Raw genomic sequence first — 25,977 nt, forward strand, 5'->3', positions numbered from 1 at the left:
AAGCACCTTCTTTAGCCAATTGATAAATCTCAAACAAAAGGGTTCAATGGTAGAGCACATTGAGGACTTCCAAAAATTGAATATAAGGGTAAATGATATTCCAGAGAAGAAAATGGTTGATGTCTTCATAGGGACTTTAAAGGATAACATTCAACACGAGGTTCGTCTTTGGGAACCTGATTCAATGGAGAAGGCATTCAGGTTGGCAAGAAAAATTGAAAGCGAATTTATGGAAACAAGGAATCCCACCACTCACGACTATAATTATGGAAGTGTTTTTTCTCCTAGCCTTCCACAACCTACAATGTTTACACCACAACAATTGGAAGAAAAAAGAGAAAAAGGGATTTGTTACAATTATGATAGCAAATACACTAAAGGTCATAAGTGTGCTGAGAAGAAATTATTTTACATAGATTATGGAGAGGAGGAAGAAAAGGATCAAGAAACATCAAAAGAAGAGGATATACACCAGGAACCCACCCCAGAGAAAGAAGAAATGAATTCGACCATCTCTTCTAAAGCATTAGAAAGAATTACCACTCCTCAAACTCTTAAGGTAGAAGCACATATCAAGAAGAAAAAGGTTCAAGAAGTGAAATATCACATCGAGAAAGAAGAAATGAATCCGACCATATCTTGTAAAGAATTGGCCGGAATTACCACCCCTCAAACTATCAATATAGAAGGATATATCGAGAAGAAAAATGTTCAAGAAGTGAAAGATCACATCGAGCATCAAGAAATGAACCCGACCATATCTTGTAATGCATTGGAAGAAATTAACACCCCTCAAACTATCAAGATAGAAGGACATATCAAGAAGAAAAAGGTAATAGTGTTGATTGATTCGGGCAGTACCCAAAATTTTATTCATTATAAGATAGCCAAGTAATTGAATTACTTCCTATATCCAGCACCAGAGTGTCAAGTGATGGTTGCAAGTGGAGGAACCATAAATTTCTCTGGAAAGTGCCATAATATCAAGCTATCCATGGGAGAATATGTATTGAATAGCCCAATGCTTTCCATTCCAATGGGTGGTGTTGATGTTTTACTAGGAATCTAATGGCTACAATCTTTGGGTATGATAGCTTTTAATTTTCAAGAACTTTTCTTGAAATTTTTTTGGGAAGGAAAGGAAGTTGAATTGAGGGGTATCGAAGGGAAACCAGGAAAGATAATCAACTCTAGCAGCATGAAAAAGCTTCTAAAAAAAGAACAATGGGGCGTAATTGCACAATTATGTTCACTAGAGGATCCCACATCGAAATCATGTATTTCTCCAGATCTCAAAAACGTTTTGGACAATCATTCCAAGGTATTTGACACTCCAAAAGCCCTCCCACCTATTTGTGATCATGATCATGCTATTCATTTGATTCTAGGAAGTGTTCCTCCAAACATCAGGCCTTACAGATATCCATATTCCCAAAGGAGTGGGAACTCATTCAAAAGTTGCAGAAGGTCCCAGTTCAAACAGTATTGCGAGAACTTGACAAGGAAGGAAAAATCATATTGGAACCTGAAGCAGTCATAGAACCAAGAAATCGACACCTACGAAATAGATCAATTTCAGAGTATCTCATCAGGTGGAAGAACTTACCCGTTGAAGATTCCACACAGGAGGACAAGAATTTATACATAATCATCAAGAACTACTCAAGCGTTGAGGACAACACTTTTTGAAGGAGGGGGGCATGTTAGGTCCCTATACTACTAGTGTAACCCCTTATTGTTATTAGTACAACCCCCTTATTATATTGTTTTGCCCATGTAGTCCCCATATTGTTATTAATGTGCCCCATAGAAGCCCACTATTGTTATTATTGTGCCCTTACATTATTATTATTATGTCGGCTCTGATTATATTATGACCCCTTGGACTTCTATATATAGAAAGGAGGCCTTGTTATTTGTATCATCTAAGAATTGTTCATTTGTGTAATGTAAAGGAGGTTTCCCCCTAGAAGAGGCTTATTTATAAGGCGTTCATCTATCTTTTCTATCTTTTTGTGAGCTTATTTCATAACATTTACATTCATATTTGAGTGGTCTGGTAGGAGAATAGGAATTAAAGGAAATCTTAATAGAAAAAGAACAATTTGAAGAGTCATATGATGCTGAAGTTGCGAAAACAAACCTTCTTACTATGAAAAAGGGTAGAAAAATCTTCACACAATAAAGAAAGTACTGGAACTACAAATTAGGTATTAAAGTCAAAATGAGGCGAATTGTTATCCTAATATTTTAAGGCATTGATTGGTATTAGATAACGCCAAAAAATGGCTTCAAGATACCATTAAAGAGATTCCAGGGTATTAGAAAATCTTCAAATGCAGTTTCTGGGAGTACAAAGGGAGTTGGCCCTTAAAGAAAATTCATGTACAAGCATGTAGGCCATTCAGTCCAAATTGGAAATAGAGGAAGCTCAACTTGAGTCTCAGATCGAAGAATACACTAGTGTAGTGGAAAATCTTCAAATGAAGTTTAAGGGATTAGGATTAGAAAGGGAATTGGCCCTCAAAGAAAATGCTTGCACAAGTGCAGTCTGCCAAGCCGGAGGAACAAAGGAACCAAGCAGTGTTTCTTGGTTATGTTTTATTTGTCTATCCGGGTAATGTATTTGCTTCCTGTAAGCCAAAGGCGTAGTGTTCTTGGTATCCTTCTCAGTGCCTATGTAGTCCTCGTGTATCATAGATGTGTTAATGCCCGAAATGTTTTCCGTGTTTCCAATATTATATTACCGTAGTAACTCCGCATTATATATATATATATATATATATATATATATATATATATATATATACATATATTTTATTTGTATTTTGTTTGTTAATATTTTGTGTTGTGTTGACTACAAGCCCCCATGCCATCTCGATGAAACCGCTATGGGCCGGGGTATATCCCCATCGGACCCCATTACGATGGATCTATTAAGTTTTTTTTAGTAATAAAATCGATTTTCCTATTCGCCATAACAAGAATGAAAATCATGGGGTTGGGACACGCAGCAGCGAGACCATAGTGGATTGGTTTCGATGGGGGTATCAAGAGAGCAAGTGGTGGATGAAATAGGGGATCAAGAGAGTGTTTCATCCTAACCTAGGCACAAGATACAAAACTATAACAAAGCAACCTCTCTAGGTGACCCCTCCCAAGTAAAGGAACATGTTTCGTTTCCTTTGATGGTAAGTACCATCATAAGCCCAATGCAAAAGAAAGTGTTTATGTCAGGTGTCCCATGAGCATGTGTCCTAGATTGGGAAGAACCTGAAACCCGGAATGCTTTCGTTGGGAACTAAATCTAGAACAAGCTTAAGGTCAGACATAAAGGGTAAATGGGGGTTACCCCCAATATAAGATACAAGATTGAGCTAACTACAACTACCAATGCTAAAGTTCCTTCTACAAAACCTAGGACAAGTGAGACTACGAATGCTCCCTAAGTGCCTATAGAAAATGATCTTGATTGAGGAACTATTATAGTCATCCCAATTTCGAATTGACTAGGGATTCAGGTGGAAGAATATGAAAGGAAATTATTTACATTCGAATCTAAGAAAAAAGCCTTCAAGGATGAAATTATAGAACTGTCCAACAAGATTGTTGAGCTGGAACAGATTTTTGTGGTGGCATTGAGCAATGTCGACAAACTACTACTAGCATTAGACAAAAGCATTGAGCTAGATCAACAAGAAAAATGCTAGCTAATCTGAAAGCTCAAGCTGAATTTGATCATCTCAATAGCTAGTCTTAGGATGCAATTTCTACAAATGCAAGTCTGCAATCACAAATTCAAGGTAAAATTGAACTTATTTTTTAGCATGTAGTATGTGTTTTAAAAACCTTTCTATGTCATGTGTTATGCTAAATATTCATGCTTTTGTAATGATATCTCAGTCAAGAGAGAAAATAATGGAGCTTCAGCAAAGTCGAGATCTTACAACAAAACTATATGTTGAGAAAAAGGTCGAAGCTAAGGAAGAACTACATAACATCCAACTAAAATTGAATCAAGCTTTAGACAAAAGGAGTGAATTGGAAGAAACCATAGTAAAACTGCAGGAAAATGTTTCTAACTCGTCACACACTATCAACGAAGTTCAAAAGGATAAGGTTGGTTTGGTTTCCAAGTATTTATTTGCACAGATTTATAAGCTTTCTTCACGCCAACTAACTTTACCTTTCATGCATTTTCCTTATGCAAGTGGTCCTACCATGCTAAAATATTGAAACAAGATCAGCTTGGGACAAATGCTTAAAATATGAATTTAATTTTCACCTTTATTTATATGATATTTGAAATTCACAGATAAAACATTTGATGTAGTACCTTGTTCCGGCAGATGATGATGCGAGCTACACATCCATTGTTTTCATTTAACTAATAGGGTCTTTTTATCTTGTATAAGAAGGCCTACAACTCACCATTTTAGACTTGAAAGCTGAAAACTAAAATGCATATGATAATGCGCAAGTTATGCTACACCAAAAATGAGAGGAAATTGAATCTCTACTTTAAAAACTTGTAGAAGTTAATTTGACAAACAACATATGGGGAAATGAAGTAAATCAAATTCGTCAAGAGTCAATTGACAAGGCTCAATTGATATTACAACTCCAAGAAAAACAAGAAGCACTGGAAGAACAAAATGCACATGTTCGAGTATCTCTCAAATTTCTAATAGATAAGTCATTCATTCAGTTGTGCTCTATTATTTCTAGAGTGAAATTTTCCTTTTCCTTGTGGAAGCATATTAATGTAAGAGAAATATCAAAACACTACATAAAATCCCTAAATAGTCATCATATAGTTTGTGTATATTCTGAATCTTACAGGTTCGTGCACAAGTGCTTGCAGCTGAACATGATGTAGTTTAAATCAAAAGGCTGTGTCCAATTGGATCTGTTCTGGTGCTATTTCGTGCACAAGTGCTTGCAGCTGAACACATTGTTGTTTAAATCAAAAGGTCATGGCCACCTAGATTTGTTCTGGTCCTATTTCCCGAGAAAAAGTCCCTTGTAGGCTACAGTGACTAGGAAGGTGAAGCAAAGGCACTCAATATGAATATTGAAGGAGATTTACCAGGTGTTGCCAGGTGTAAAACAAGAAAGACCAGGTGTAAAACAAGAAATACCAGGTGTAAAACAAGGAAAGATGAGATGTTCTAAAGTTCACAAGGCGATGGAAAGTTAAAGTTTGAAACCTTGTAGACTAAAAACATTAAATGTTACTAAAAATTAGGAATTTGAACCCATCTGTTGATTAGCCTAAGTGATAGTGCCTCCCAAGATGTCTTCAACTAATGCCAGCATTAGTTTGTTGTTTTTGAAAATGCTATGAAAATGTGAAAATGCCAAGGGAAACAATCAAAATATGATATGATTTTGGCCTCTCGCCTCGGGAAGAGGCCAAATAAGATGGCAAAAACAATTGCATTAGAAAAATACATGAAGGTTCATAAAAGTTTGGTTATTTGTCACAACAATCTGTTGAAAGTAGTGTTAACTCTAATTTTTCGATTACTATTGTCCCAGTCGTGCCTGCGATAGGGACTAAAAAGATGACGCATTACATAACAATACAACACAAAACCAAATAAAAACAGTGATGCATTTAAAAAACCCACCTAGGATAAAATATTAAAAAAATTTGCACTGCAATAAAATTGAACAAAGGTCACATGGTATGTGGCTCTGGTAAAAATTGATGGCGCTCGTGATTATACAAGGTGAATTTGGTTTTCCAATCCATGCTCACTTCAGCGTCACATCTAAACTTGCAAACAAAATTTAAATGTAAAATTCCAATGAGCTCCCAAGGAAGTGATAAAACACAATGATCTATAAAATGAGAAACCGACAGACGAATTTGGTGAATAGATTTGTTTTTTAGGAAAGAGAAGGATTTCGAAATGAAATAAAATGTTTTGGTATTTGTGTAATAACTTGTCATGTGCGAGAGATCATTGAGAAATTAGTTTCTTTTTTACGTGTGTGAGAGCTCGTTAAAAAGTTAGTTTCTTTTGGGCAGAAATATCACATTCAATCTCTGGCACGTTTCATTTTTAAATGCCAATACAACATGGTGCTGACACATGGACTAGTCTGTGGCAGCTTGAGATTGATCCATGTGTCAACTGCCACAATAGCATTGCCCAATAAATTACCAACACATCTGTCATTTCATAAATCGCCTACTCAGTTGCCATGCCATCTTGTCAGCGTTCAGCTGGCATAGTAGAATCCATGTGGCACTATCCAATGCTGCTGCGTGGCACCCCTACACATTTTTTCATTGTTTTTCAAAAACTTGAGAAAATAAAAAAATTGTTTTTTTTTTTGTTGCAATGGATTTTCTAGTTATTGGACTTGAAAAATCATCAAATCATTAACAACATGTTCTTAATATGAATTTTTAGAATTACTCAAGTCAGGCATCAAACGAAGAAGTTATCAACAAAATTTTGACGGGTAGCCTAAGATGCATCACTTCTCGATAGGGAAAAAGTGCATTTCATGTTTATTTGTCTTCCTTGGATTTGTTTCATTAGCACTGATCATGGATTTTTTGTGTATATATCATATGCAGAGAGATTGATCACCTTTTTTTTTATATGGATTTTGTAGTTATTGGACTTGAAAAATCATCAAATCATTAACAACATGTTCTTAATATGAATTTTCTTTAAGTTGGTTTTTAAATTACTCAAGTCGGGCATCAAACGAAGAAGTAATCAACAAAATTTTGACGGGTAGTCTAAGATGCATCACTTACCGATAGGGAAAAAGTGCATTTCATGTTTATTTGTCTTCCTTGGATTTGTTTCATTAGCATTAATCATGGATTTTTTGTGTATATATCATATGCAGAGAGATTGCTCACCTCTCTCCCTTGATAATGTTACATTTTATTGTAGATAAGCGCTAAGTTTTTGCAAGTTCCAGGATGATCAAAGAAGATCAATCTTTGCACGTGGTTTTCAAAGACCAAAATCTTTCTGAAAAACATGTTTCAATGAAATCATGAAGAATTCAAGTGTTATGAAACCATGTCACAAAATAGAAGAAAATATAGATTAGTGACTTAAAAATTATCCTCTTCGAGGGGGAAACCTCCTTTACATTACATAAATGAACAATTCTTGGATGATAAAAATGATAAGACCTCCTTGGTATATATAGGGGTCTAAGGGGTCACAATATAATCAGAGCCTACATATCAATAATAATGTAAGGGCACAATAATGACAATAGTGGGCTTCTATGGGCCACAACAATAACAACACGGGGGATACATGGGCACAACAATAACAATAGGGGGTTACATTAACAATAACAATAAGGGGACCCGGATGCGGGTGACACGATTGAGGAGGAGGGTACGCCACCTGGTAACCATGGGCGGCCTCAAGTATGAAATGGTTATTAACTGCAATCCGCCGCCCTATATGGCAAGCGTGAGAGCAGAGGCGCGAAGGGATGGCAATTCATTGCCGGGACTAAGCTTCATTTACTGTTTCAGAAGGGAGTTATGGCATGCGAGGATCGAGACAGACCAGCGAAGCATAAAAATGACAAGAATATGGAATGTTATGCATCGGATCGAGTTCGAATTTTGGAATTGGGTTTCTGGACGTCAGCTCACAGAGCTCAGGCTCAAGAGATCCCTTCTGCAATTGGAGGTGGGTACAGGGTTGCAAAGGTGGGTGAAGGTGGTTTCACTCCCTCCATATCCTTCTCCCCTGCTCTGTTGCGCTCATCGAACAGTAAGGAAAACATGGTTCGGCCACGACAGCGTCTCATCAGCCGCCGAGGCTCTGGAAGAGGCGGAACTTCACGCCCCCCGGTTGCCAATCCACCCTCACGCTGCTGCCGCTGTATGTGTCACCAAGTGGCTGAAGCACACCCCATCCAGTCGAACCAGTTTATGGACTCCAGAACTCCTGATTCGGGCTCTGCCCCGCTACCTGCGTTTGGAACAGCGGTATTCTCCTTCAGCAGCGCCCAGGGCAATTCCAACATTAATGCTCATGTTTCGGTCCTATTCTTGGAGGAACCGAAAGAGGACGTTGGGGAGCAACACCGCGCACAAGTTCATCACGCCGAAAGCTCCAGGGCTGCTGAGGGAAGGTCAGAGGAACACCCTGAGCCGGAGGTTGTTCCACCATCGACTCAACCAGCGTCTGCTTCAGGTAAGGCCAAGGTTGACTGGGGACCTCCCCCGGAAGGCGAGTACTGGATTTATGAAGAAGAGTCGGATGAATAGGCGTCCGCTCGATCAAGCTCCTGCCCTCAGACAATGCTCAGGTTTTTCTGTGAACTGTCACACTCATTTCAATGGCTCAATATATGTCTTGGATGTCTTTGCTTGGCTTGAGAATTATATAGTTCAGATTTTATCCACACCCTCGCTAGGGATCTCGCTGAAGAACTTCATTTTCTCTCTTTCGCCCCTGCGTGGGATGACTAATTCTGCTTTTTCTATTCCCCAAAGGTTTAAGGCCCCTGCGTGGGTAATCCGTCTCAGTAATGGTGCCCCTGCGTGGGTTTTTGGTCGCTATGGTGTTGCCCCTGCGTGGGCGTTCAGTCTCGGTGATGTTGCCCCTGCGCGGGTAGTTTTTTTGAGCACTATCAGTCCAGAGTGCCATCCTTGGCCTCTGGCGACATGAACTCTTGGCTGTAACTGTTTTTCGTGTTTATGTAAATAATAGAAGTAGCATAGTATTAACGATAAAAAAAAAACAATAACAATAAGGGGAATATACTAATATTATAGGAACCTAACATGCCACTCTCCTTCAAAAAAGTGTTGTCCTCAACACTTGAGTAGTTCCATATGCTTCTGTATAAAATTCCCATCCTCCCATGTGGAATCTTCAGTGGGTGAGTTCTTTCACTTAATGAGATACTCTGAAATTAATTGATTTTGCAGTTGTTGGGTTCTTGTTTCTGTGACTGTTTCAGGCTTAAATACGATTTTTCCTTCTTCGTCAAGTTTTGACAACACTATTTAATTGGGATCTTGTCATCGATAACCTTCTTTAAGCATGAAACATGGAAAATTGGGTGTACTCGAGAAACTGGGTGTACTCGGGAAGATGCAGGCAACTCCAATTTGTATTCCGCAATACTAATATTTTGCAGCACCCTGTAAGGACCATAGTACTTGGGTGGTAATTTATTGTCCTTCTTAGCTTGCTTGAGGGAATTTTTTTGTATGGTTATAGCCGTAAAATACCCGATCACCTACATCAAAACTTCTTTCACTGATATGCTGATATGCCTGTTGTTTCATTTTATTATGCGCCAGAGTGAGGTTATCTTTTAAGAGTTGTAGAACTTGTTGTTGATGCTCAATGTGATCTTCCACTGCTTGAACCTTAGAATTTTCTCTTAAAGATGATGTGATGTGTTACGGTCCTATAATAATAGGATTCATAATTTTGAATTGGATATGGTTAGTCTTGTAATATTGTACATACTTTTGCTTTGTGCAAAATGTTTTCCCATATTAAAAATAAAAATGTAAAGAGGGTGAAGTCCTAAAAGAATAATCAAAGGACCAAAATAAATAAAAAGATAAAAAAGATAAAAAATATGAACCCCAAAAAGAGATAAGAATAGATCATGAAAGTGTTGCAAATTCAAATGCCACTACTTTTTACTTTACTTTGCAAAATAATATTGTTTGCAGCTTGTCAAAAATGCCACAATCCATGATGGTCAAAGTAGTTTAAACTTGATTCATTCATGCTTTGAATTTCATGTTGATAGATAGAGAATAAAGATCTAGCCAAATTGTTTAATCTTGGTAGATCAGTAGTTAGGTAGAGAATAATAATGAGCTCATTAGTTTAATCTGAGCCATTGGAAGTTATAAGGTTATAATTAGATAGTTTGTTTATCAAAGAAAAATAAATAAAGGGTTAGCAAGCTCAAATGTACCCAATGAATGAAGAGAAAATGCTAGGGTAAATAAAGGGTAGGTAGAAGACGTTTTGCAAGTACACAAGGTTGTTAAGTCAAAAAGCACTTTCATCATGCTTAATCCTATTTCTTATGTGCAGGAGGAATTGTCAAAGAGAAAGGACATTCACTAAAGCTTATTTACTAATTTCCCCTCATCTCACTATACCCCCCCACATACTTAGTTTATTAATTTCCCCTCATTATCCCTTCATTACTTGTAAAAACCCTTTCCCCTCATTGTGACCTTTTATCCCTTTGTTTTACACATTTCCCTAGACATTACCCTTCAAAAATCATTCCCCCTTCCCAAAACCCCTTTCCAAAGTGTGAAACACATTCCCATCATAAATGATACATTCCCCCCTTATTAATTTCCTCTTTTCCCCTTAAAAACCCACTAAACCCCTTTTATCCTAAGTCATTTCCTAAACTATACCCACGCTTTATGTAATTAAAGTCCCCCACGTTATAATTCCTCGAAACCCTTTTAACTCACCAAACCTTGGTGTATAGTTAAAACCTCCGCCATATAACCCATGGTTCCCTCATTTTATTAATCCATTCCTTATATTAAATCCCGTGATTACTTTTTAATTAATCACATTTCAATTGTAATTAAACCTCGGGCCCTGCCAATCACATTCCAACTCCGTCCGTGCAACTTCGCCACGCGATAACCCTCCGATCTCCCACCTCAAGATCCAACGACGCATATCCATATCGCGCAGTTTCATCATTCGATAGTTTTTTTTTTTTTTTTTACAAGATCGTCTACTCATATATTGAAAAAAAACTGCACTAAGCAGGAGGTGTTACATAAGATGCTAGAAGAGGAGATAGAAAAGAAGTCCAAAAAATGGGCGCAGCCCCTGACTTCTGTGCGTTTAGCTTGAGGAAAATATGTTGAAAGAGATATCTACTGTATTGTCTGACGAACAGGCCGTCTATAAGGCGAACTTTGCTTGCCATGAGATTAACTCCAGAATTGGTTCACTGTGTCCTCCATCTGGTCGTCCTTCTGCTGCTCCTTTTGGCTGACCTTTGTGGAAGCCTCTGCCTGCATGCTCTCCGTGATGCTTTGAATGTGTTTGATGGCCTCCTCCAAATGCTCACACTTTTCCTTGAGGCCCTCAATTTCCTTTTTGCGTTTTTCAAGCTTTTTGCGCTTGGATCTGCTGACAGCAATGAAATCCTCTCGAAGTTTAACACTCTGTCCAGCGGGTTTGCACGTTGCGCCTCTCTCCCCTGAGCCTCTTGCTGCTGTCTGTTTTCTGCCATGACTGAGCGCTGTGAAGAGGGCCGGATGTTCGTTAATGCTCTGATGGCTGCCTCGCTGATTGCTGTTGGAGTGATCGAGAAGGAGAGACCAATGATAGCTTCCACTGTGTAAACTGCCTTGCTCAAGAGACACCGCTTTACCCAACTGATTCTGATGAAACAGGGAAGACTTGAAAAAAGAAGGGATCGGAGGGGAGATATAAAGGAACGAGAGAGGCCTCTCATGATGAGGGAGCAAGATATTTTTGACTGGAGAAGCTGAGAGCGGATCCAACTGAAGATTTTGAGGACAGACTTCGGGAGTGTAGAAAAGACATTTGCCAGAAAAGTCTGAGGGGAGATCACGAGGAGGATGGGAATGTGAAGATCTGGGATCTGGGTAAGAGGGGAACGGCGGCGAAGAGAAGGAAAAGGGAAAATCGAGGGAAGGGGAGCCGGGGAGGTGAATGATTTTAGGACAAATTCTGAAGGGGCTATTCTGATGTGTTGGCTGACACTTTGGTCTCTTATGGGATTGCCCGATCAAAGATTCTGTCATTCTCGCAGACTTGTCCTTGTGGCCTATTGACTGCCTTGCTCGCTAAGGTGTCCGCCTCCACGTTGTTCTCTCTTAGCACGTGCAAAAATGTTACTTCGCCCAGATGTCTGATGTTTTCATTTATCCTCGTTCTGATGTTATTGAGGCTTGCTTTGGTGAACTCCTTCCCTGTGACCATGGAAGCGATGATGATGGCCGAATCCCCGAGGATAATGGCATTCCTCAAACCTAACCTTTGCAAATTTGCGGTACCTAAGAACAAGCTGTAGGCTTCAGCAGTGTTGTTTGAGGCATTCCCGAGTCCCCATTCGTAGCTGCATACGGGGTTCCCATTATGATCTTTAATTATACCTCCGGCACCTGCTCTCCCGGGGTTGTTCTTTGAAGCTCCATCGAAGAGGAGAAGGGGGCGTTTCTGAGCGTAGATCCAATTGCTTATCTCTTCTTTTGCTCCCCTGAGCTTCCAGTTGTGGTGCTTCTGAGGTGCTTTAAGATGAGGGGGGGGACTTTGAGAGTGACTAATGTTGAACTTATTATACCAGTCTCTCTCAATTTGAGTCCATCCTTGTTGATCTGGGAGGGCTATATGATTTGCGCTGATAGCTTCTGAGATGACTGCTATTGTCTTTGCAATGATCTTGCCTATTTTTGGCTGTCCATTTTTGAAGACATGATTATTCCTTGCTAACCAGATGTTCCAGCATAAAGTGGCAGGGATGCATTTCCATATTCTAATGAGATTACTCTTGCCTTTCCTTGAGAGAGGGTAGTCTTTTTTCCAATTTTTCTGAAGGTTGTGCACCTGATCATAGCTTCCCCTGACTTCCATGGGGCTAACTAACTGTTTCCAACAGCTTTGAGTGAAGGGGCAACGAAGGAAGGAGTGATGGATGGACTCCTCCTCTGCTCGGCAAAAACAACAGATCGAGGGGCCTTGTATTCCTCTCTTTCTCAAATTTTCGGCTGTGAGGATTTTTCCTTTTAGGAGAGCCCAGTTAAAGTGTTTCACTTTTGGAATGCATTCAGTCTTCCAAGCAGCCGTGTGGAGATGCCAATTTACTGTGGGTGTCTTGTTTTGCAAAGATTTATATCCTTCTTTTACTGTGAAGCTTCCTCCACAGGTGTCCCAGATGTATCTGTCATCAGTCTCCTTGTTGATTGGGGCAGAGCCAGAGAGAGAGAGCCTCAATTTGTGCCATAGATCTCTGAGATCCAGAGGAAGATTTAGGTCCTTCCAATCAAGCCATCTGCTTTGAGTCCAAGAGGAGATGTCATACAGAGTAGTTATGTTTCGTTCCTCCATCCAGGCTTGTAAAGGTCTGAACTCTTGATACGAATTTCTTGTGTTGGCGCCCATAATCCTGTCAGACCATATTTTGATGTTTTTTCCGCTGCCCGGGGTTTTGGATACATTTTCTCTGAAGTGGGGTAGAAATTTTTTAATCAATCTCCACATTGGGGTGCAAGGCCTGTCTGCAATTGGATCATTGAGAATGTTGGAGTTTGGACCGCTGAGATATTTTCTTTTTATTGTCTCCACCCACCACGAGCCATTTCTTGAGAGGATCTTCCAGATCAGCTTGAGTCCCAGAGCCTGATTAAAAAGACTTGGAATTTTTATTGATAGACCTCCTTTTTCATAAGGAAGAGTGACTTGATCCCAATTGACGAGGCTGAATTTCTTTGAGTCCTGTTTTCCTCCCTGCCAGAGAAAACTTCTCATAATGAGTTCCATGTGTTTGTGAATGCTGGCGGGTGCCATGATTACCGCATATTGAAAGATAGGGAGGCCTGAAAGGACAGCCTTTATGAGAATGGTTCTGCCCGCAAGGTTTAGCCAGGAGGCGCCCCAGCTCTGAAGGAGGCCCCTCATCGTTTCTATATGTTTAGTCCAGACTTCTCCTTTGATGTGTTCTTTTGCCAAGGGCAAACCCAAGTAAGAAAATGAGCTCCAGTTTCTTTGAAGAGGGATGTCAAGAATCTGAGAGATTCTTTGTTGGATCTGGAGGGGGACATTCCATGTGTAAATTTTACATTTTCTGTTGTTCAATTTGCCCCCAGAGACTAGGAGAAAGGCGTCCAGAACTCTTTTGAACCTCCTAGCCATCAGACTGGAGGCTCCCCCAATTAGCAAAGTGTCATCCACGAAGAGCGAATGATTTATCTCCTTTGTTCCTCTTTCAATGCGAATGCCCGTGATTTCTTTTTTGCTGCGTAGATTTTCTAGATGGGCGCTCAGGGTCTCTGCCATGAGAATGTAAAGGAAGGGGGAGAGGGGGCAGCCCTGCCTAAGCCCCCTCGAACTTCTGAAGTATTTACTGGGACGACCATTGATCAAAGGAGCGGTCCAAGTATTGGAGATACACCCTATGATGATGCTAACGAAGTTGGAGGAAAAACGGAATTTTTTGAGAACTGCTGTTAGGAAGGAGTGGTCCACTCGGTCGAATGCATTGGCCATATCCAGTTTGATGATCATTCCCCTTTCTCCTCTATTGAGGCTGCTGTGAATGGCCTCCTGAATTAAAATGACGTTGTCTATGATCTGTCTGCTTGGAACGAAGCCGCCCTGATTCTCCGAAATTAGAAGGGGAAGGAATTTCTTTAATCTGTTGGCGAGTATTTTTGTTACAATCTTATAAGAGACATTGCAGAGCGATATGGGGCGAAATCTGTCGAAGGTTTTTGGGTTAGCTTCCTTGGGGATCAAAGCTATGTGAGAGGACTTTGTGTTTTCCCCCATCTTATGATTTCTAAAGACATTCTTTATCATTCTTACAAAATCCTTCTTTATAGTGTCCCAATGTTGCCTGTAGAATGCGACTGTGAAGCCATCCGGCCCCGGAGCCTTATCTTGCTGCATGCTGAAGGTAGCCTCTCTGATTTCTTCTTCCGTGGGGTCTTGTTCCAGCTCCTTGTTATGATTCTCTGTTATTTTGCTCTCTATTATACTGAGGAAAGCCTCGCTGGTATGTTGTTGGGGGTCTGCTGTGAGAAGTTCCTTAAAGTGATTAAAGGCTGCGCTTTTTATTTCTTCTTGTCCCTTCAGCTCGCTCCCTTCAACTTCGATTTTGTCTATTTGGTTGCTGGCTCTTCTGATCTTGATATTATTGTGGAAGAAAGAAGTATTTTTGTCCCCAGCCTTCAGCCATAGGCAGCGGGATCTTACTCTTTGATCCTCTTCTTCAATGCGATTTTGCCGATAAAGCTCCTTGTACAGAGTTTTTTCCTTCTCGAGATCCTCAGCTGTGTATTGGGTTTGTTCTTTTTCTTTGTGCCAGCGTTCCATCTCTACTAGCAGATCCGTTTTCTTTTTCCTGTCTGAGATTGCCTGCTCCCTCGCCCACTGCTTTATGGCTGTCCGGAGCTGTTTCAGCTTTGTTTCCCAAACGAAGTAAGGCGACCCTATAACTTCTTTAGCCCAATGGGTTTGAATTAGTGTGCGGAAATCTGCATGAAGATCCCAATTTTTGTTGTATTTGAAAGGAAGGGGGCCTAGGTTTATTCCTTTGTCCAAAATGAGGGCCACAGGCTTATGGTCCGAAGCTGTACCATGGATGATATGACTCTTGATTGAGTGGAAATTTCCTGCAACACCTTCCTGAATTAGGAACCTGTCCAGCCTTTCTTTGATATTGTGAGTGCCTGATCTTTTATTGGACCATGTATATTTTCCATTTGACAGAGGAGTGTCAATCAGATTGAAGAGTTGGATAATGGATTCTAACTTATCTCTTGAGGAGTCTGCGTGGTAGCTTCCTCCATATTTTTCTTCCACATTCCTTATAAGATTCATGTCTCCCCCAAGAATTAACCTGCTGCTTTGAAGAACTGTGATGTCCTCTTCTATGGTGTTCCAACAACTGGCTTTGTCCCTGTAATGATTGGGCGCATATATGTTGTATATGTGATAAATTTCCTGTGAGCTTTTACACTTTAGGTCCGTTCTGATCCACCAAGTGCATTGATGAGAATTGTAGATTTCCCACTTGTTTTTGTTCCATAGTGTTCCTATCCCTCCTGATGCCCCATCTGAGCCTTTAGATAAACCTGTAAAATTTTTAAATCTTTGTGTTTGGTGAAGAAAGTCATGCTCGGTGGTTTTGGTCTCCTGAATTAGAAGAATGTCTGGCTGTTCCTGGTTTAGAAGGTCCTTGATTGCTTTCAGCTTTAAGGAAGAGCCCATCCCCCTACAATTCCAAGAGACCAGATTCATTATTTACCAGCTGTGTGGTGGGATCCGGACTTCTCCTTTGTTTTTTCTCCACTTCCTTTTAGCCTGCCTAAATATGAGTCCATGGGTTGCTGGGTTCCAGTTGCCATCTCCTTTGCTGCTGTTTCGTCCCTGAGTTCTTTGTTCGTTTTCCTGCCAACTTTTCTCGGAGGGTCGGATGGCTGGTTGGCTTCTTTTGCTTTGTTTCTGGTGAGGATTCTTTCAATGGTGGGGGGAGGAGAGGCAGGAGGGTTTGAACAGGGAGAGGCTGGGCGAGGGGAATGCGGGGGGGAGGAAGGGGTTTCAGCTACTAAGGATTCAAAGGGGTTGGAGGTTGAAGGGAAGGATGAGGGAGGAGGAGGAGGAGGGGGGGGGGAGGTTTGAGGCTGGAGGGGCTGTGGTACTGGGGCCCTGGTTAGGAGGGGACTTTTTCCTTTTGACTTGTTCCCATGTTCCTTCTGCGGTTTCCTCATTATTTTCTACTTCTTTTGCTTTTAACTTGCTACATCTATTTGCAAAATGACCATACTCGTGACATACCTTGCATTTGAAGGGTAGTTGTTCATAGTCCAGCTGCTGGATGTGCATCCATTGATCCACCTTGATCTTGATGGCTTCTGGCAGTCCTTTTCCTAGGTCGACTTCAACGCAGATTCTGGCGCATGCGTGCATGTTCTCTCTTGGTTCGGATCTGTCGATGTATTTTCCAACTGCATTGCCGATGGCTTTAACGGATTCGTCCCCCCAGCAGTGGAGCGGCAGATGGGGGAGGCGTACCCAAACAGGGACTGCGTTTGGGATGTCCATTTCCGGGTCGAAGTCCGGAGTCCATCTGTTCAAATAGAGGCCTCTTGTATCCATGAAGTAGGGACCATTGCGGAAGATGAGATTCTTATCTTCTTTTGACTCGAACAGGAATGTATAGTATCCGCGGCCACAGAATCTAATGGCGATCTTTCCCTGAATCATTGAGCTCCAGTTGCGCTCCACCCATTTTTGAACAGTTCTTGGGGATGGCCAAAGCCCCGTAAACTGACCTACAAGACCTCTTTCTGCTAGAGCTATTGCCGATTTCCTTGGCAGGGATGGAGGGAGATTCACTTCAGGTATTTCGTCGAGCTTTTTTATGAACTTTGTTTGGGAAGGGCGAGGTCTGGCATCGGATGGTTCTGACAAGAGGGATGCGAAAATTTCTTCAGGGCTCTCTGAAGCAGGGGGAGGGGAAGCGGATCCTGCCATTGCAGGCTCGCTGAGAACAACAAAGAGACAAACCGTCAGGCAGCAGGGCCCCAGGAGGGTCCACGCTAAACGACAGGCTCCGGGAGGCGAAATGCAGAGGCCCGGCCAGGCAAAGCCTGGGGGCTAGGGTAGAGGCGCGCGGGAAGGTCAATCGGGAGCAGAGCGGCAAGTCCTCTGGAGATGATCACATATTCTTCTCATTCGATAGTTAAATGTCCAAAAGCATGCGAGATTCATGGTTTTGGCCGAGCATTGTTTCTCTACATGGCAGCACCAGTTTATATTGCTTGCTCGCAAAAAATACCGCTCTTCACCCAAAAGTGGTGTGATATGGCATAAAACCACCTCCCCGCGTAAAAGAAAAACTGCTCATTGTTCATTTATCAAATCTCGCGCCAAAAAGTAACCATTGTTAGTTAAAAGGCTGAAAAAAGCCCCCTTTTGCTCTTTTCACTCATTTTCGTTGAAAACCTCCGTTAACCAATTCTGAAACTTTGAACCTCTGTGCAACCATTTTAACCACCTTTTGCAACCAGAAGACGTTGCAGACACAAAATTGAAGCAACAAATAGACAATTGAAGCCTTAGAAACCTCTGCTGCTACCACAGAACCCTGTCTGCATACTAAATAGTCAATTTCCAGGTATTCTTGAAAGAACCAAAACGACCCTGTAATTTAAGTTATACACAGTAATTATCAAAAGGTTAATTAATTAAATTAATTAAAAAACCTTGCTAGATTGAAGAAAAACTTACTGTGCATCCAAAAGCCCTTTTTTATAGACTATAATTGCCCTCCCCAGTGTTCCAGAGCTTTTGACCTTACTCCTAAAGCCACAGGAAAAGTAATTCAGTTGAATAAACCAAATTATGGCTTCCCAATGCACTCTGGATGTAAGACCCCTGCAAACCCCTCACCTAGATATTGACCACCTCCCATTAGCCAACAAAGAATTTCAAATTAAAGACACTGTTTCCCTTAGCCACCTACTGAAACTCCACTGTTGGAGTAGAGATAAGTTTTTGAACCAAAATAATGACATTCACCTATGGGAATCAAATTTGCCCAAGTTCTTTTTCCCACAGGTACACCTATTCCCAGAAATCATCCACTTCTGCCAAGCTTGCTATGTCCCCAGTCAAAGAGCCATAGTGTCCCCTGACCAACAATTTTTATTCACTATTACTGCAAAGTCAATAAATCAAATGCTGTAGATCCAGCCAGCCCCAAATGAGACCCCACTTCCCATTGAAGCTTTACTTGAAATCTACACAAATCTAGACCTTCCCAAGAAAGCTCAGATCTTTCAGACTTTCATCATAGAGGAGTCTCATACTCCTATAGATAGTCCTCCATATGTTGCCACCATTTTCTATGAGAGAGGAAGACAAATTATAACTATGCTCTCTTTTATTCTAGGATACACCAATGATGAGCATGTGGATGAGGTTATACTGGCTTTCCTTTCTATTTTTTGCCCAGGCAAGCCTCCAACTACAATTTACAACTTTGCTCAGTTCTTGGCAGATAAAATCCATGAACACTTTATCAGATTTCCAAATGAGAGAGTATTCAAATACTCATCGGTATTGTTTCACATGTTCCTATATTTTTAGTCAGACAAATATCCAGTCAGCATCCAAAAGTTAAACACCAAGGGCCATCCAAGGTCTATCATCTTTTGCACACCATTGATCCAAAGATATTCCATTGTTTTTAGTTATAAAGAGTTCATTGCTTCGTTTGTTCATCCAATTATAAACATGCTTACCAGTAGCTATCCACCCAGGATAAATGAGGATATTAAGAGAGTTTTACAGTTGGCTAAGAACAGTAGAGTGGGAGACTGGTATTTATACCAGGACCACACAGAAATCAGGATATATGGATGCCAAATCACTCCCTACAAGCTGCCCAAATATCTATCCATGAGGATATTTGCATTAGAGTATTTCAAGAGGATCATAAAATCTGCTGAGGTTAATTTTCTATCATTTAGGAAGAAAACACAGTTTAAAATAAAAAATGAATTGGGCCCTTTTATTTGTAATAATAGGGAAGTTGGACAAGAGGCAGAGAAAATCTTACAACAAATGAACTTCATAAGCAGTTTCATGTGGTAGTACGACCCTAATGGAGTCATAAACAAATTAAGGCTCAAATTCAAGTTAAGTCCTTTCATACATAAGCCCAAACCAGACATTGAAAGATATGCCAACCAGTCAGAATTTTTGGAGAATACTTTAATAGATGTGGAAAAACAGATTGATACTAGTTCCTTTCTGCAGGTTCCATCCCTATAGGAACAAATGGGTATTACTCCCATTCTACAGACTCCAGCCAATGAGGATAGAAATGTAAAAAGAACCAGGGAAGAAGGTTCTAGCTCTGGGATGGACACTACAAATGACAGGTTTGAAATCAGTTACAAGAAGAGGCCCAAGCTTAATCCTGTAACTGAGCAAGAAGACACCATTGAGACAGTTGAAATCACTGATACTGACACAATGGTTGGAAGGAGTAAAGGTCCAATAGTTTTAGAGGAAACTCATCAGCCTTCTACCTCAAACACTCAACTTATTGAAAAGAAGCTTAGCATTGAAGTCTCTTCATCCAGAAAACCAGTGGATAAAGAGAAAGATATAAAAGAGAAGTACAAGGAAATCAAGTTGAGGAATAAGGCATTAAAGGTTGAAACATATGCCTAGTAATTCAAAAGAAACCTGCCAATCAAAATAGATTAATGTCAGACTTTGACATTAAAATTGGTAAAATGCAAATGAAATTTATGCAACCTACAACCCTGTAGCCCAGATCATCAGTAGACTACATGAAGACAGAGTTTGAAGTTTTGGCTAGGGATGTTCACCCTATTGACCAAATTGAATTCCATAAGCAGGCAGGTGAGATGATTTCTCCACAATGACTAACAAATCAATGAATGTGAACAAACTTCAAATCTCACTGGATAACATCACAACGCAACTTAAGCTAGAAAAGGCATCTTCACAAGCCAAGGATAATAGAATCAAGTCACTGTATGACTTGGTGATTGAGATTAGATATAATCCAAATGACATCAAGGCTGTAGAGAAATTAATAAAGAATAAAAATGAGGATATTGCTGCTTTGAAGAAGCAAATGAAGCTGCCTCATTTAGAACATCCACACACCAACAAGGTCCCAGAGAGCCAAACCCAGCAGGAGGAAATGATGGATCTCATTCTTCATTTAAATGCTCAATTGAAAGAAATGGCGAAGGAATTGGATGAGTTAATATAGCTGAAACAAGCTAGCCTTAAGACAACTACTGCCATTGCTATCCCTACAGTCACTACAGTTGTTCCTTCAACTTTGGCAGCTTCATTAACCACAACACTTCCAGCTGCAACAACAACTACATCAGTGACAGGTTCGACAACAACACCAGCTCATCCAAGTGATGAAGCCAATAAAATGGTCAAAGCTATGGAGGACATGTCCATTCAGACCATTGAAATAAATAAACTCAAAGAACATATAACAAGTCTGGAGGATGAGAAGAAACTAGCTCAGATTATGCATAAAAATGAAGTTCAGAAGTCATCTTTGAACAAAATGATTTAGTCAAAGAGGCTACTGAAGCAATTCAAAGAGTTAAGGCCAAACTTGGAGATATGCCAGAAGAATCCTCAAGAATAATTCAATTCCTCAACTCCAAAAATAAATATGAATTGCAGGAGCTGGACATAGCTGACAGGACTGGCACTATACTTGAGGTGAAGAAAGTACTCACCAAGAGGAAATTAATGATGCATCTTGAGGACAAATGCCAAACCATGGAGATAGTTATAGGCAGATTTATGGTCAAATTTGATGCTCTGAGGCAGAGAGGTCTGCCAAATCCATTGGTAATAAATGACAAGATAATGTCACATGAAGACTATAACAGGAAAATTAGAGAAGTGGCAAGAGATCAAGCCAATAATTCCTCTATGAAAGGGATGCCTACAGGAAAGGTTCTATACTAGACTTTTGAGAACCTCTTTTACCTCCAGCATGAGGTAAAACAACTTTTTATAAACAAGCCCACCTTCGCAAAATACTCAGAAGCAGATAAAGTCTATAGAAGAATGGTAAATATTAAATTACCAGACACAGAGACTTGGGAAAAGTTAAATGATTTAATGTGAAAATGCAAGGTAAAAGTGGATACAGAACAATGAAAGAAAAGCAATAGGTCAGCCTAGTCAAAGAGTACCATATGAAAGAGTATTAATAAAAGGGCAAAGTAAAAAGACAACCAGCGTGGAAGACAAACAATATATGAGAAAAGGCAGCAAAAGATCTGACAACAGAGCCTAATAAATAGGGACAACTTGCAGCAGTTACATATCTGTCTCTATCTTCTTGCATGAATATATTTCTTTTTCCTAGAATAATTCCCAAAACAGTTTTGGATCTTTTGTAATGAGTTTTTGTATAAATACTTCATAATTCGAAGTATAGAGGGTGTGGATTGCTTGACATTTCTATAGTTGTATCGATGTGAAACCTAAGGGTTCATTGTACCATTTTTTTCAAGTCTGCAGACTCAACTAAGTAATAAAGACATTGCATTACAAGATTCATGTGTTGGGCCACTTCAGTGAAGTATTTCTTTTTTTTTCAAATTTTTTATCTTCTCAAGTGTTTCACATACTTGCATGTTATCTAAATTGAATGAAATAACTGGAATATTATTGCACAATTTGTTTAAGTACACTCTGTCTTGAACATTTAATCATTTTAATGTTTTCTTCTAATATCCAAAGTAGGAATCCTTCATTGCTACCTAGTTTCGATTGATCTCTACCATTTCCCTCATTATCCGGTTTGAGGAACCCTTAGTTGCTCCTTGACCCCGACTGAAAACCACTTCACCATCCAGCCTAAAAGATATGAATTTTCTTAGTTACCTTGCCCTATAAACACTATCTTTAGAACTTAATTCAGTCTTGTTTTCTTGACACTTGACCATAGCTCAATGGTAAAAGACATCCCTCTATCCATCTAAGTCAGTGATTCCACCACCAAATCAAAATTAAAACCCAATCAAAGCTTAAATAACTAGCCTAAAATCAATTACCTAAACAAAGTTAAATCATAAAGAGAGAGCCCTCTCTGAACATTAGGAAGGCTAGATCCTAATCTCAAAAGTAGGTTTTTGGTTACCTCTAATATTTCTTTGACATAAGATAACAACTCTAGGGAAATTTTGGAGTGATAACATAGTGGCGACCATACTGGGGAACAATCCTAAATCTGATAAACCTTAAAGAAAATCTTAAATCTCATCTCTGTACCTTAAATTCATTTTAGGGTTGTTAAAATATTTCGCTTAAAAAATTAAAATTCTGGCTCCCAAAAGAACACATTATACCAGGGGACATCCAGATCCAAACCCTGCTATAATTGTTGATGATCCTAACAAAATTTTAAGAAAACCAAAAAAGGTTGAAACTCAAGGAAGTAGTAGCCAATTAATTAAAGCAAATTCACTTCCTAAAGAATGATCAAGTTTAGAGGATATTCAATTTGATTTATCGTTTGATCTTTCTTTGTTTCGTACTAAGTCTAAAAATTCAATTCATGATACTGTAATAGACCTCAATTTTATTAAATTTATTGAATCAAAGAAGGTTCCTATACATCCTGATTTAGATCAACATGTTTTGGATACTTTTGACAAACTAGAAGTTTTAACCTCAACTTTGATAAGGCATATAGACGAATCTTATCATCAACGATCAGTTGAATTGGCTACCCTAACTACTGCGTCCCTTGAAATTTCTACAGAGTCTTCGAAAACTCTAAATACAACTTCATTTACTACCACCTCACCAATAATATCCACCAAAGTTCATTCCCCTAAACCATTCATACCTCAACCTCCTTTCCAACAAAACATCTCAAGCTCATCTAGTTCATCCACAACCATCTCAAGTTCTTCTTCAAGCACCACTACTTTACCTCCTAGCCAAGCTAGAACCTCAGCCATGGTAGACAGATATGCACCTTTGGTCTTACCAACTCAACTACATGCCATTTCCCAAGACTACCAAAGTAAAATCTTTTTGTTTGATGCTACTGGTTAGTATACTGCCCAACAACATGTGAATAAAATGACTAATTATTTTGAGTTACATGAAAATGATGAGTCTAATGTGAAAATGAGGTTATTTGCCCAAACACTAGCAAGAGATATCAAAAAATGGTTTAAAGATTTACCTGCTAATCATATTGCTGATTTAATTGCTTTCCATAGATTGTTTATTGATAGATGGGAAAGAAAGAAAAACCCTTTACAAATATTGTTTGAATATGAAAACATTAGAAGAGCTCTAATGAATCTGTTTAGGACTATTGTACTAGGTTCAACAAAATATAATGCAATCCCTGTAAATATTAAACCTCCACCAGACTTAGCACTAATCAAATTTCCTGATGGTTTTGACACTAATATGTCTTACCAATTGAGAGAAAGAAACCCTGGAACATTGGAACAGATGAAAAGTAATGTTGTTAGTGTAGAAGCTAATTTATTAGCTAAGAAAGCTAGGATGAGAAATGAAAATGAGTTACCATTAAAGAGGAACCATCCACTTCATATGGAAAGATAGAAAGTTTAGCTAAAAGTGTAGAAAGGATAATGGATAGATTAGAAAATATGGAAAGAAAATCCCAGTGGGAAAATCAACGAGGACCCCCCATAAGAAACCCCGACTTTAGGAAAAATCATAATACTAGAAAAACAAGAGATGCTATACTTGATCAACATGTTAGACCACCTTTCCAGGAAAATTATGCTGAAGGTTCACAAAACCATGAAGAAGAGGAGGACACCCAGATAAACTTATTTGGGATTAAAAACGAAGATGTTGTTTTTCTTACTCAGGAAGAACATGAATTGTACATGCTACAACAATTACAATTAGGATCTGGAGAGTCCTTTGACTACAAACAAGGTTATGAATCTGTTATCTATTAAGTTCATAAACACTATAGCCTTAGAAGCAAAAATAATACTGAAGTTCCCACTAAGAAATCAATCCAAACCCAAACTAAAAAAATAGCAGAAGCTCTTGTGACCAAGGTTCTACAAATTCTCCCTAGAGGAACTCAGGAGATTTCTAGCCCAAAAATTGTAGACATAACTTCAACTGAAACTCAAACTTCAACTGTTGCTCAAACTATTCCAAATAAGAAAATTCAAAACAAAACTGTTGGTACACAAACTGAGTTACCAAGTGTTGATAAAGAAGATAAAACTACACATACCACAATTGCTAAGGAAGATCTCCTACAATAAGGCAAAACTCAATTGCCATTCAACATTAAGACTGAGATAGCCAAATTGAAAATATCAGTTCCTTTGACAGAGTTAGTGAAAAATGAATCATACAAAGCACAAATCACTGAAACACTAAACATAGGTGAAGGAGAAGATGTTGTAAACCTTAATGATGATCAACCTAATTTATTATTTGGTCCAGAAGTAAATGGCACCCATCAACAAGGGGGTATCCACCCATTCTACATTAGCTTAAATGTTCATGATAAAATATTACACAATGCTATGCTATATTCAAGGGTGTCCCATAAACTAATGCCAAAAGCGATCATGGAAAGATTAAATTTAGGTATCACCACGCCCTACAAGGACGTGTTTTCCTTTGATTCTAGCCAAGTAAAATGCCTTGGCCTGATTAAAGATTTGTGTGTAACTCTAGTCCAGTGCCTAGAAAAGAGTATTGTTATGGACATAGTGGTTGCTGATATCCCACCCAAGTATGGAATGTTATTATCTCGCTCATGGGGAGCAAAATTGCAGGGATCTCTACAGTTAGACATGTCATATGCTACCATCTCTGTATTTGGTCAACAAATAAATCTTTATAGAGAAACCTTGATGAAATACATGGTAAGTAGTGCAGAAAAAACCACAAAATTTCCCTATATACTCCATGCATTCTGATATGGACTAATTTATCTTGTATAATTCAGAGAATGGCAAAATGAAATCACAGTTGTAGAAGAAAAATACAAAGCACCTGATTGTGAAAACATATTTCATGAGTCTCTATGGCATTTAGATTTTGATGGCTCTGTTAATAGATTAGGAGCAGGTGCAGGAGTTTGGATTCATGACATGGAAAATAATCATTTTGAAGGTCATGCCTTCAGATTAAACTTTAAATGCACAAACAACATGGCAGAGTATGAAGCTTTAATCTTAGGACTACAAATTGTATGAAAACTTGGAGCCAAGAGAGTTTCTATCATGGGAGATTTGGAATTGATCATAAAACAAATTAAAGGAGAATATTCTGTGAATAATCCTAGATTTAGCCAATACAGAGAAATTGTTCTAGATCTTATTAAGGAACTTCTTGAAACTGATTTTGCTGCCATTCCTAGGAAACAGAACATGCAAGATCATAGTTTGGCTACTTTTTATAGCACTTGCAAATTACCTTTTTAGCCCAACCACCAGTACACTGTTGAAGTAAGACATAGACCTGTTGTACTTGATACTCTGAAATATTGGCAGATTTTTTCACAAGATTCTCAAATCTATGATTCCATGAACACAAAGGGAGATTCCAAAACTGTAACACTAAGACTGATTGTACAGGGGATAACATGATAAATAGTGAGATATATATAAATGCTTTAGATGTAGATAAACCCACTAAATTCACTAAAGTAGAA

The 25,977-nt window shown here is 39.3% G+C and overlaps 1 protein-coding gene across 1 annotated transcript; it reads right to left on the reverse strand.

The window, feature by feature from the left end:
• Positions 1 to 10,948: 10,948 nt before the first annotated feature.
• LOC149145351 (uncharacterized) lies at positions 10,949 to 15,977 on the reverse strand. Its single transcript, XM_089452423.1, has 2 exons — positions 11,772 to 15,977; positions 10,949 to 11,404 (listed from the first exon to the last, which is right to left on the reverse strand). The coding sequence occupies exons 1-2, from the start codon at positions 15,975 to 15,977 to the stop codon at positions 10,949 to 10,951; spliced, it is 4,662 nt and encodes a 1,553-aa protein (XP_089308549.1).
• Positions 15,978 to 25,977: the final 10,000 nt, after the last annotated feature.

This window comes from Pinus tabuliformis, chromosome X (genome assembly GCF_031772625.1).
Source record: "Pinus tabuliformis cultivar Carrire ecotype Pingquan chromosome X, CPIR1, whole genome shotgun sequence".
NCBI lineage: Eukaryota > Viridiplantae > Streptophyta > Pinopsida > Pinales > Pinaceae > Pinus > Pinus tabuliformis.

Coding starts and splice junctions, on each gene's coding strand:
- LOC149145351 (XM_089452423.1), bottom strand. CDS start 15,977: ATGGGCTCTTCCTTAAAGCTGAAAGCAATCAAGGACCTTCTAAACCAG. Junction 11,405..11,771: donor ATGACAGAATCTTTGATCGG/GCAATCCCATAA, acceptor CTGTTTCATCAG/AATCAGTTGGGTAAAGCGGT.